This window comes from Callithrix jacchus, chromosome 4 (genome assembly GCF_049354715.1).
Source record: "Callithrix jacchus isolate 240 chromosome 4, calJac240_pri, whole genome shotgun sequence".
Taxonomy (NCBI): domain Eukaryota; kingdom Metazoa; phylum Chordata; class Mammalia; order Primates; family Cebidae; genus Callithrix; species Callithrix jacchus.
The window spans coordinates 155,241,126-155,254,616 of record NC_133505.1 but is presented as its reverse complement, the minus strand read 5'-3'; the positions used below and the strand labels follow the sequence as shown (position 1 = coordinate 155,254,616).

The 13,491-nt window shown below is 43.8% G+C and overlaps 1 protein-coding gene across 6 annotated transcripts in view; it reads right to left on the bottom strand.

Annotated features, from left to right (window-relative positions):
* Window positions 1–13,491, bottom strand: part of SASH1 (SAM and SH3 domain containing 1) — a 361,653-nt gene that overhangs the window by 97,859 nt on the left and 250,303 nt on the right. For all 6 annotated transcript variants that reach the window (XM_078370272.1, XM_078370275.1, XM_078370277.1 and 3 more), the window contains exons 3-4: window positions 12,074–12,124; window positions 11,902–11,951 (exon numbers count right to left, since the gene is read on the bottom strand). In XM_078370272.1, coding sequence (XP_078226398.1) covers window positions 11,902–11,951; window positions 12,074–12,124 — 101 coding nt within the window. The remainder of the gene's footprint in view (window positions 1–11,901; window positions 11,952–12,073; window positions 12,125–13,491) is intronic.

Sequence of the window (13,491 nt, the reverse complement as noted above, 5' to 3'; positions counted from 1 at the left end):
AGCCTGGAGGATGGTGACCTGGTCAGTGACCTGCCCCTCATGCCCTCAGCCTCTACTAAGACAGAAGAGCACCTAATATCATAATAACACCTGGTTCTTGGGCCCATCCACTTATTTTCTGAAACCTAAGGTTGCTGTTTTGCCCATGCTTTCCACCCTGGTGAGCCTAAAGAACCGAATAATGGTGGCTCCAAGTTGCCTTTGGTTATCTTCGGGGTGACTCTCTAACCGCCCATGAGGACCAGGAGGACGCCGGGCACAGAGCAAGGGCACATCTACCTCAGTGGGGCAGAAGCATCCTATGACCCGCTCTGAAAGGCATCCCTCCGTGTTACGTCCTCACTCCCATACACAGATGCAGGCCCCAGGTGCAGAACGCACGCGCACGCTCCCCAGGGGAAAACATGGGTGTTCCCATCTACATCACAGCCCTGCTACAAACAGGATGTGGAGACAGGATGCATTCATGTCAGCACCAGGGGACATGGCTTGACCTGGATTTCATAGCAAACTCACAGACCCCATCAGCCCTTTTCACTGAAATCTGGTAACTTCCAAAGGAGGACTGACAATTCCACAGCATGATTTTCTAAATCATGATACTATGTATGAGCTTCTTGGTACTGTAGCTTCATCTGAAGGTATTAATGTAGTCTGTTGTTTAGGGGAAAATAGACTTCCTTTCTTTCTTTTTTTCTTTTAAGAGACAGGGTCTTGCTCTGTTGCCCAGGCTAGTCTTAAACTCCTGAGCTCATGCAATCTTCCTGCATCAGCCTCCCAAGTAACTAGGACTATAGGCGCATGTCACCATGCCCAGCAGTTGTTTCTATTTTCCAAGAAGAAAATCTAGGCAGACATGAATCAGACTGTGAAATAATATCTGGTAAGAAAAGGGGGGCAACCCTTAGAAAGAAATTTGGCAATTTATGGAGGCTACTATTCTGTTCAGTGTTATTTACAGGGGTCTCTACAATGTTAATATTTACAAGCAGAAAGCACATTTTATTCACACTATCAGTCTGGGGAGACGCTAACACATGGTGGATAACAAGCAAGCCCAAGGTAGTTTATCTGAAATTCCAGTCCTGGGAGCAATCCATTTTTAGTTCCATTTCAAACAACTAGGGGCATTCAATGAATTCAATGCAAGTACTAAATGAGAGCTTGCTCTGTGCAAACCACTATTCCGGTCACTGAAGACAATTGGAAGAGTGAGCTCTCAGCTCAGAGTTCATGACTCTGTTGGTTCTTCTGGGATTAGAGAAGTACACAGGGGGCTCTAGCCACAGGCAAAGGCATGAACATGGGCCAGACAGGACAGATAACAGGCAAGATTATCAAGCGTTTACTATGCTCTTGACAGCTTACCAAGTGAGGTAAGCATCATCATTATCATCTTTGTTTTGTAATTGTGGAAACTACAGATAGAAAGGTCAAGTGACTTGCCCAAGACGTGCAGAGCTGGTAAGAAAGACAACCTGGATTTGAACCCAGAGAGTCTGGTACCAGTCAGTGCATCTGCATTACAAGGCTGTACTGTCACTCAGAATGAATTGAGATGTTTGTCTCTAGCTCTGGGAATTTAAGCAAGCTAATGAGTCTCAAATATAATAGATACCTCAATGAGTTTATATAAAAAATATATAAATATATACTAAGAGATTCGCATAGTTACCCAATACATAGACATCACGCAAGAAGCCAGGTTACGATGATGCTGACAACATTGATGATGTGTGATAAGTTACAGTACATTAAGAGACATCAGATCCTTGGAAAATGCTATGGGAGTCCTAGGATAGGAGAGGATACAGCTAGTGAAGGGACTGAGAAAGCATTAACGGAGAAGCAGTCCTTCAAATAGGACTTGAATGAAGGAAATGCTTCCAAGACATGAAATTCAGCCAGCCAAGGGGGCATTTGGGCAATCAGAATATCCACTTGGGCTGAAGTTGGGGTTATATGAAGAAGACACAGCAGTAAAGAAGGGCCAGGGATGAATGTAGGGGGCATTGACTTCTAAGGTGAAAAGCTAGAAAGGTCTTAATCTCTAGATGTCACCGGGGAGAGCTAGGCATCCCCTGAATGAGTTGTGGCCTGAGTGTATACTAGGGAGACAAATCCAAAAGCCATTTCTTGAATGCTCTTTAGTTCATAAAAAGAGCACTAAAGGTCTCACTTGGAACAATAAAGATTAAAAATTAACAGAGGGTGCTAGAGTCTGGGGATGGTCTTTCTCACGATGAAATTTGATTTCCAGTGTGGTGATGCGGGGAGGTGGTGGGTCATAGGAGCAGAACCCTCCTGAATGGTTTACTGCCATGCTTGTGGGAGTGAGTGAGTTCTCACTCGCAGGGGCCTGGATTAACTCCCGTGGAAATGGATCAGTCCCGAGACAGCAGTCTGTTACAAGGCGAGGTTACCCTTCTTGTTTGTTCCCAGCTCTTCGCATGTGTTCACTTCCTCTTTGGCCCTTTTCACCATGTTATGACCCCACAGGAAGGCCCTCCCCAGAAGCCTGGGCCATGCCCTTGAACTTCCCAGTCTGCCGAACCCTGAGCTAAATAAACACCTTTTCTTTAGGAATTAGCCAGTCTCAGGCTGGGCAAGTGGCTCATGCTATAATCTCAGCACTTTGGGAGGCCAAGGCAGGAGGATCACTTGAGGTCGGGAGTTCATAAGCAGCCTGGCCAACATGGTGATACCCGTCTCTACTAAAAATACAAAAATTAGTCGCGTGCGTTGGCACATGCTTGTAACCCCAGCTACTCAGGTGGCCGAGATTGTACCACGGCACTCCAGCCTAGGCGACAGAGGGGAAGCAAATAAAAAATTATGGAAGTTGAAAAACAGGAATTGGGAATTAACATCTGGGGTCAAGGATAAAAAGCAGGATATCATGATGAAAAGGCTTGGATAAAGGGCAGAAAAGTTTCTCAGGGACAGAGAGAGGGAAGTGCAGACAAAGGGCAGGTGGCTAGAGAGGAGTCAAGAGGGCGTGATGAATTACAGTATATGAATGGGCAGTTTGGGTGAGATATTAGTGAGCAGGCATTTTTCAGCAAGAGGCTGTAATAGGCAGGCCATCAGATTGCAGAGGTGAGAGCTAGGGAGGTATATCTACAATGGGTACCTTAAGAGCTCAAAGCCATGGGCACAGGTAGTACCTAGGGAGAGCTCACAGGCTGGGTAAAAAGCCTGGGGTGCACTCACAGTAAGGGCTAGGCAGAGCCGCACAGAGTGCACATAAAGGAGGAGAAACTCGAAGCTGCAAAGTCGCAGCCACCAAGGGAGATGCGAGAAGCGCGGCCCGAGGAAAAGTCAGCAGGACCCAATGCAACAGGGACTGCACGCGGGGAGAGGCCTCTGGTTAGGTCACTATAAAGCCATTGACCTCTGAAGTAACATTTCATCAGGGAATGAAGACAGGAGCCAGGCTTCATGGGAAAAGTTTAGCAACTAGGGAAAGAGAAATAGAAATACAGTGTGCAAGAATGGCAAGAAGATTGTTCTAAAGTAAAGACTAACCATATTTGTGCATGCTCACTCATTCAATCGATGTATTCAACATTACGGAGTGTCTTCTGTGTGCCAGAAGAGAAACAAAAGATCCAGAGCTCAAGGAGTTCAGGGTGAAGGTGACAACACACACACACACACACACACACACAGGCGCACACACAGGCGCACACACACATGCGCGCACACACACGCACACAGTCCACTGCAACTGGAACAGGAGAGTCCAGGGGGTAGAGGGGCCAAGTAGCAGGCCACTTCACCTCAAGTCTGTGGATTAGGGAACAATCCTGAAAGGCGCCAATCCCAGAGCTGAGGTTTTAAGATTGAATGGAGGTTGCTCAGGGGAAAGGGGTAGGAGGGATGGTAAGAGAGTGGGAGACAGAGCATCCTGCTGGAGGAGCAGCATTTCTGAGGCTCAGAGCACTTTTGCAGACCTTTTGCTCTGCCTAGGGAGCAGGTAGCAAGGGTTGAGGCAGCCAGGTAAGTGGATGGTAGATGGAGGAGGAGGAGCAGGAGGATGAGGAGGAGGAGGAGGAGGAGGAGGAGGAGGAGGAGGAGAAAGAGGAGGAGAAGGAGAAAGAAGAGGAACAAGAGCAAGAGGAGGAGGAGGAGAAGATCAGATCAGAGGTGCAAGCAATCCAGAGAGCAGCAGATGACCCGAACAAAGCAGGGAGTTGGAGGGACCAGAACAGGCATGTGTGCTGGAGCTGCTTCCCTGCAGTCAGAGGAAAGAGGGTGAAGACAACGATCTCTGAGAGGGAGAAAAGGAAAGCTGACATAACCAAAAGAGTAATCAGCTCACCAGATAAAACGTATCTGAGAGCGAAGCATTGTCCAAGGAGAGTAACTGTCCGCACAGAACATTTATAAACTACACTTGATCCTCTTTATTTAACCACAGACACTGCTCGATTGGCCTTCTTGCCTTTTATTTACCTTCCTTTTCCATCATGTTATATATTTTTGGACTTTTTCATCATCAAATAGTTCAAGTGTAGCAACAGATAATGAAAACAAGCAAAACTAAATCAGTGAATTTTCAACTCCAGTGAAAGACTTAGTAGAAAAGAAGTTATAAATATTGGTTAAGGTGAAGTTTTGAAATTTATCTGGACCTTCCTGCCTGTACAGATAAATAACTGGGGCCAGCTTACATCTGGATGAGGGTAGAATTTGCTCCTATTTTCAAGGGAACCCTGAAATGTAGGTTTTAACTGCTGCTATTTATTTAACACCAACAAACACAATTCGTCCCTAGCCTCTGTATTTGCATAAGCAATACATTCTAAGGACTTTGGAATTATAGCTCTGTGGTTAGGGTTATGGGTTCTTAACTGGGATCAAATCTGTGTATTGCTCCGTAGCAAGTGTGTGGTCCTGGGTAACTTACCTCTGTTCCTTAGGTTTGCATTTGTAAATGGGAAGCATACCATTTGCCGTCTCATAGGGTTGTATTAAATGAGTCAATGTTAAGTGCTTAGATCAGTTTCTGGCACATAATAAGAACTCAGTAAACATCACCTATTATTACCTGTTTGTGCCTTTTCAATTTTTAGTCCACATGAACCACCCCACGAAGATTTCCTCCATAAACATATGAAGAAATAGCCAGGTGGCCTTCCCTACAGTTGGCTTCCTTGAATGTAATGACAGTAAAGAATCTTGACACATAGGCCGGGTGCTGTGGCTCACACCTGTAATCCGAGCACTTTGGGAGGCCAAGGCAGGCGGACCACCTGAGGTCGGGAGTTCAAGAACCAGCCTGACCAACATGGAGAAATCCTGTCTCTACTAAATATACGAAATTAGCTGGGTGTGATGGCACATGCCTGTAATTCCAGCTACTGGGGAGGCTGAGGCAGGAGAATCGCTTGAACCCGGGCAGCGGAGGTTGCAGTGAGCCTAGATAACGCCATTGCACTCCAGCCCAGACAATAAGGGCCAAACTCCATCTCAAAAAAAAAAAAAAAGATTCTTGACACACAGCTTATTTGTCAGACATCTAGTTAATTTTCAGATTCCTTTGTTTACATGCATGCAAATAAAAGAACAACTTTTCACAGAAAATACTGCTAGTCTCCTATGCAATGTCTATTCGCCCTCTTTCCTTAAGAAAAGAACCCTGTGTCATTCAGGACACCAATGTGCTCCATTAAAAATGCTCACTTCTCTAAACTCCCTTACGGCTATAGTGGTCAAGTGACCCAATTCTGGGTCCCCTTTCTTGGCTTTATTTTTCTCCATACCATGATTTTAAATGTGTATCTTTTGTTCTACTACATCCCCCTGTCTTCAAACATAAGCTGCACATAGCTCATGACAGCTCTGTCCATCACGATATCCTGGGTGCCCTGAAAAGTGCCTTCCACACCTGGTAGCTGCTCAGCAAACAGCAGCTGCATGAGGAAGTGAGCGGCGCACACCGGATGCAGTGAACGGGACTTCTAGGGAAGCTCTGCAAAGCACATGGTTTCGTCTTGTGAACTGTGGCCCTCTTCCCTTTCTTCGCCCTGCTTTTTGTTCCCACCTGGAAGATACAGCAGCCACTCTGAGGCTATGTCAGCAAAGAAAAAGAAAAAAAGCAGTCCAGCCATCTGGGTTTCTGAAGGCTGACCTGAGTCACAGAGCCAGCCCTGGACCCATTCATGGAACATCTCAGATGTGTCTACTTGTCAGGTTTTCTGCTACTCACAGCTAAACTCATTTGTCATAGTTATAAAGCTATTTCCTAGCATCCTCAAAAAAAAGCCTTATTTTCTAAATATTCTTGAAAGTGTCTAGTAACAGAAAATTAATTAAGGTCACCTGTTCAGCCAGGTCACACAAATCCAAGATTGAGTAATAAAGCAGGTATGTCAGAGGCATCTGAACCAGAGCGACTCCATCTTGAACTGGGGCTGGGTAAAATAAGACTGAGACCTGCTAGGCTGCATTACCAGAAGGCTAGGCATTCTAACTCAGAGTGAGATAGGAGTGGCAGGACTGGTACTACAAGATACAAGTCAAAGATCCTGCCGATAAAACAGGATGCAGTAAAGAAGACAGCCAAAACCCACCAAATCCAAGACGATGATGAAAGTGACCTCTGGTCATCCTCACTGCTCATTATATGTAAATTATAATGCACTAGCATGCCAAAAGACACTCCCACCAGCACCATGACAGTTTACAGGTGCCATGGCAACATCTGGGATTTACCCTATATAATCTAAAAAGGAAAGGAACCCTCAGTTCTGGTAATTGCCTGCCCCTTCCACGGAAAACTCATTCACCCCTTGTTTAGCATATAATCAAAAAATAACTAAGTCTATTCGGTCGGGCAGCCCATCCCACTGCTCTGCCTGTGGGGCAGCCATTCTCTAGTTTCTTTACTTTTCTAATAAACTTGCTTTCACTTTACTCTATGAACCTGCCCCAAATTCTTTCTTGCACGAGGTCCAAGAACCCTCTCTTGGGGTCTGGATCAGGACCTTCTTCCAGTAACAGATAGTCTCATTAATAAGCAATGTAGATAGATATAAACAGAAGAGGCTCAAATGAAAGCTCCCTTGGCCTCCTTTATTAAACTTCCAGTGAAGCATATGGAGTGACCAGATAGTGTAAGGAAATAAGGATGAATGAGGACCCTCCAAACTCATGACTGGGTGGGGAGGGTCTGCTCTTTCTTTCCACCCACCTACTTAACTATCACCTACCTATCAACCTACCTCTTGTATATGGAGGTCAAGCACATCTAGGGGCCAGCAGCCCCACTTGGCAAGGGCATCTCTAATTGGTGCTGAGATGCCAGGCATGTTGGAATTCTCACTGCTTGTCTGCTTGTCTCTGGCCCTCCCCCTCTTCTGGTCAGAGCTAACTTCCTGTAACTTGAGACTTTAAACCCTGTTAAATGCTAAATACGACTGAGAGAAGTGATGTTATTTTTTAGAAACAGACACTGGAAGCATAATTAAGTCCAGATACCTCCCTTGGAATAGGTTTTAGCTGGGCAAGGAGAATGGAGGCATGTGCACGAAGGTCCTTGAGACAAATTGGGAAACTGTGGATACGCGAGGCAGGAGTCGCAGGAGCAGGGCTCAGCTTTGGCGCTGCCTCCTTCTCCACATTTCTGCTTCTAAGGGTGGGCCCCTGAAGGTCTTGCCCACATGTGTTTACTAAGTTCTCTTGCCTTTGGAATAAAAACCAGAGAAAACTGCTGCCCATAGAACACCACTCTGACGCAGAATGATATTTTGGTTGGCAAAGACTTTTGCAGACTCCAACCAGACACAGCCAACTGGTTCGCCAGGTCACCCTTTGAGACTCCCATACTCAGCTGCAGGGCTCCCAGCAAGCGTTTTGATATAAGGAATAGTGAGATTGTCTATTTCCAACTTCAAATACAATTAATAAATTATTCAATAGTAACAATGCATCGAACCTATTCAAATTATAATCTGACCTAGGATTTTCAGAGTGATACGTATTTAAAAGCAAATGAAATAAAAACACAAAATTTCTTGGGAGTTTTATACAAAATAATCATCAAGGCAAGAATAAGTATCACCCTTTTACAACCATTACAGCAATACAGCAATATGGATTCAGGCAACAATCATGGAAAGATTCTAAAACTATTAGGAAAGTTTGATGAGAAGCATGAGAGTTTCACAGTCTCAGATTATCACTTCACTATATATATATATATTCACGACAAAGAAGAAATTGTAACATCTCAGAAAAAACCTTGGCAGATACCACCTTAACTGAATGACAAAAATTAATATCACTAATAATGAAACAGACATCAGACATCACGTGCCCCCTGATGTAATGCACAGGGAGCAAAAAAGAACCAAAGAAACCCCAAACAACGAATACTTCATCAAACAACTAGCCTACACTCCGAAAAATGTCAACATTGTCAAAGACAAAGGAAGGCTAAGAAACCCTTTCAGATTAAATATGACGAGAGACATGACATCAAAATGCCACAAGTGATTTTTTTTTTCCTAAGAAGTGCTGGATTGGAAAAATAGTGCTATAAAAGACATTACTGGGACAATTAGAAAAACCTGAATACGGCCAGGCACGGTGGCTTATGCCTGTAATCCCAAGCACTTTGGGAGGCCAAGGCAGGAGGATCATTTGAGGTCAGGAGTTTGAGACCAGCCTGACCAACATGGCGAAACCCCATCTCTCCTAAAATACAAAAAAAGTTAGCCAGGCATGGTGGCAGGTGCCTGTAATATCAGGTCCTCAGGAAGCTGAGCCAGGAGAATCGCCTGAACCCCAAGACGGGGAGACTGCAGTGAACTGACATGGTCCCACTGTACTCCAGCCTGGGAAACCAAATAAGACTCCCTCTTAAAAAAAAAAAGAAAGAAAAACTTGAATAGGAACTATGTATTAGAAAAAGTTATTAAGTTTCCTGCATTTGGTCATTACATATTATTATTCCTTAACAGAATGTCATTTGGGCATTACACATTATTATTCTGTACCAGAATGTCGTTGCCCTTAGGAAATATTTGCTTAAGCATTCAGGGGTGACAGTGGTGATATCTACCATTTATTCTCAAACAGGCCAGCAGTAATAATAATTGGTGGTGGGGGGTGTGTATGTGCATGTGACAGAGAGAAAGCTCAGGGCTGTGCAAATGTCAAAAACTGGTGGTCTGCGTGAAGATTACATAAACACTCACTACACAATTCTCAATCCTTGAAACTTTTCTTTAAGTTTAAATTTATTTCACTATTTTTTCTTTTGAGATGGGGTTCTGTTCTGTCACCCAAGCATGATCACAGCTCACTGCAGCCTTAACTTCCTAGGCTCAGGGGACCCACTTGCCTCAGCCTCCCGAGTAACTGGGACTACAGGTGGGCACCACCACACTGGCTAATTTTTTTTTTTGGCATTGACGGGGTCAGGGGTGGGGTGCAGTTGAGACAGGGTCTTACCATGTGGCCCAGGCTGACCTCAAACTCCTGTCCTCAAGTGATCCTCCCACCTCAGCCTCCCAAAGTACTGGAATTACAGGCCTGAGCCACTACACTCAGACATAAAAGTTTTTAAAAGAAAGTAGTGTTTTTTTTTTTTAAAGACGAAGTTTTACTCTTATTGCCCAGACTGGAGTGCAATGGCATAATCTCGGCTGACTGTAATTTCCGCCTCCCAAATTCAGGCAATTCTCCTGCCTCAGCCTCCCAAGTAGCTGGTATTACAGGTGTCTGCCACCATGCCCGGCTAATTTTTGTATTTTTAGTAGAGACAGGGTTTCACTACGTTGGCCAGGCTGGTCTCTAACTCTTGACCTCAGATGATCCGCCCACCTCAACTTCCCAAAGTGCTAGGATTACAGGCATGAGTCACTGAGCCCAGCCAAGAAAGTGTTTTTAAGTTAAAAGTGACGGCTAGCATAGTTTTCAAAAGCTATTAACAGAGAAATAAAGCATAAAATGTTTTTAAACTTTCAAATTGTTTAGAAACACATTAAGTTTCAAGCACTTAAAATTACAGATGCAAAATGACAATATTACAAATGGAGACAGTGAGTGCGTGTTTAAAATTTTTCGTTAACCTCAGAGGAGGCCATCAGTCTCTCTTTTGGCCACAAGAGCCATGCCACATTTTACTAAATAAGGGATATAAACACGGAAAGAATGACTCTCCACAATTGAGGGGAAGAAGTACTACCCAGCCTACCTAAGGTTAGTACAAATTTGGTGAGTCACTTCCTCTTAGGAGGAAGAGTAAACATTTCTTGTTTCCTGAAGGATTCAGAGGGAACACCTGAGCTCTCAGCCTTAATCATGCTACATAAGTAATAAACTAGGTCAGGAAAAGCTACAGCCCATTCACTCAATGCTTCTACCCCACCATGGTACCTCCAAGTTCAAAATCAATGTCAACTTGAGTCTTTTGTCTATTTCAGCCTCTACATTGCTAGGTTCCTGGGAGAAGGCAAGGCACGCAAAACAAAAAAAGTTGATGGATGTAAACAGTGATCCTCTCACCCTGAGTGGGCAGTGGCCTTGGTTGGCTGTGGTACATCACCCCCAATGCTCCTCAGTCCGGAACCAAACCCTCAAAGCCTCTTAAGTTTAGAATTAATTGTAGCTTTCTGGCAAAGCAGCCCTCCTCCCTGAACCGCCTGTGCCAGCAGCACACACACGTGGATGGATTAGGCAAAGCTGTGCTCTAAAGCACACACACGCTCTCCCAACGTGTGCTTTGCATTCCAGAAATACTTGATGCCTAAACCACATCTACACCTCCCTTGGCATGAACGTACAACTGGCTCCACGCCAAAGGAAGTGTCTGTTTAGAGACATGGACTTTCTTTACATTTTTTTACCACAGAAGATCACAAATAGAACATTCGAGCATCACCATGATGCAAGAAAGTAGAAAAATAAAAGGTTTTAGAAAAAAGATTCACTTTTTTTGTCTTATTTATGTTGCCTAAGAGAAATACTGGAAATACAACATGAAACATAAAATTAGCTTCCATGAGAGCAGAGATTATAGGGTCCAACTTAGGTCAAGGAAGCAAAAATATTACCTTTACCAAGAAAAGCTGGGGATCATATGCCATTTTTTTTTATACACACATTCATTGTTGTTTTAAGGTCACCTACCAAAATGAGGTGGAAGAGGGGTTTTTAATCACTGATTATTCTGGAACACAGTATATTTTATATTTGTATCTTGCTTCTTGATAACTTTCATTGTATATTAAAAATTAACGTAAAAGATGAAAATCCGGCCAGGCACAGTAGCTCATGTCTGTAATCCCAGCACTTTGGGAGGCCAAGGTGGGAGGATCACGTGAGGTTGGGAGTTCGATACCAGCCTGACCAACATGGTGAAACCCTATCTCTATTAAAAATTCAAAATTAGCCAGGTGTGGTGGCGCATGCCTGCAAGCCCAAGCCCGGCTACCAGGGAGGCTGAGGCGGGAGAATCCCTTGATCCCAGGAGGCAGAGGTTGCAGTGATCCAAGATTGTGCCATTGCACTCCAGCCTGGGCAACAAGAGCAAAACCCCGTCACACACACACACACACACACACACACACACACACACAAAGGAAAAATCCACTTGGTTAATGCATCTATCCTTTCCCTTTCTTTTATTTCCAGAGATTTGTTTAGAGTGTATTCGCAACAAGCAATGTAAAATCAGTAACTCTTCACAAAATCCTTAGACATCAACAATCACATTCCAAAACACGCTCTTAACCACCTAGATACATACAGACACATGTAATATGTTAAGGAAAATGACATCAAACTCCATAGTACATACGCACACGACTGCCTCTTTGACTTCCATCAGCAGGGACCTAAAAGGCACCTTCTTGGAAAGTGATCCTGGACAGAGGGAGGAAGACTTACTTTCTTTCCACTTCTGGTGTTGACACGGCGCTACAGAAGCCGAGCGACTCCTACGAGAGAAGGTTCGTATAGTCAGTGTGGTCAGAGCAGCAGGCTTCATCTGATTTGTACAGAGTATCACTCAAAAAAAAAAAAGGCAGAAGCAAAAGTAGATTAAAGTCATTGTGCTTACTTCGATCTGGGACCGCAGCTGAAGTGACGTGGGGCTGGCATCGGGTTTCTCCTAAAACAGAACAGATGCTGGTTTAATGGGACTTCCAAACATGTCACACACCAGAAAGACAAATAGACGCGTAAGGAGAGAGGAGAAGATTCGGGAAAGGTTGGGGTATAGAGTGGAAGGAGATGGCAGAGATGAACAGATTTTCTGGGAAAACTAAAATGCTTTTAAAACAAGAGCTACGGCCCCCTAAGATTGAACTATTTTCCAAATTTTGCTGCCAGATACTGCTGATAATTTTATTGGAGAAGAAAAAAAAGCACAATTTCAGTCAAAGGAATGGACAGCTCATGGTGAAATAATTCTGTGGATATACTTAGTTGATCACTAGGACACTGAATTTACTGCAACCCATTTGAGTTTAGCTATTTTCCAATGGCACTGGAGTTATTGTACAATTCTTAAGTTCTAAATGTATTCAGAGTACTTAGTAACTTAGGAGAAATTGTTAATGTCTTTAGGAAGTTGGGAAGCTAACTAAATGTTACCGTGCAGCCTTAAAAATCACTATACTTCCATAACACAGATGAACTGACCTATCCAGAAATTTAAAAACAAATACTCTTGGTATCCAGATGATAAATGAAATATAAATACTTGATATTAAGAAGGCACTGAAATATCATTAAATTGTGAGATGCAGAAGAATCAAAGAATTTTAGGGACAAGACCATATAGTATAACACCCATATAGTTCGAGGAGGCTGTATCGCCTTCGAAAGTAAAAGAAGGCCAGGCACAGTGGCTCATGCCTGTAATCCCAGCACTTTGGGAGGCTGAGATGGGTGGATCATGAGGTCAGAAGTTTGAGACCAGCCTGGCCGATATGATGAAACCCCATCTCTACTAAAAATATAAAAATTAGCCAGGTATGGTGACAGGTGCCTGTAGTCCAGCTACTCAGGAGACTGCGGAGAAGAACTGCTTGAACCCAGAAGGCAGAGGTTGCAGTAAGCCAAGATCACGCCACTGCACACCAGCCTGGGTGACAAAGCAAGACTCCATCTCAAAAAGAAAAAAGAGAGAGAGAGAGAGAGAAAGTAAAAGAGAGTGATAAACGAATTACTCGTGATAAAAATAAATTAGGCAAATTATGCATTTTCACATGCATCTGATTGTTTAATTGCCCATTTCATCATTAACATAATTATAAAACTACAGCAATACTTGACTTTTGTTGAAGTATAAAAGTAGCAATAAAGTATTAAAATAAGCATAACTCAGAGCAAAGTTACACTTTTCAATAAGGAATAGGAATCCGGCATGCATACAGAGTATCAAAATGAATGCACTTTCATGCAGGGCTTGGGGGAGTGTTCCAGGAATCTCCTGCTCAATCAACAACGTGCATGTGGCTGACGGTATTGCAC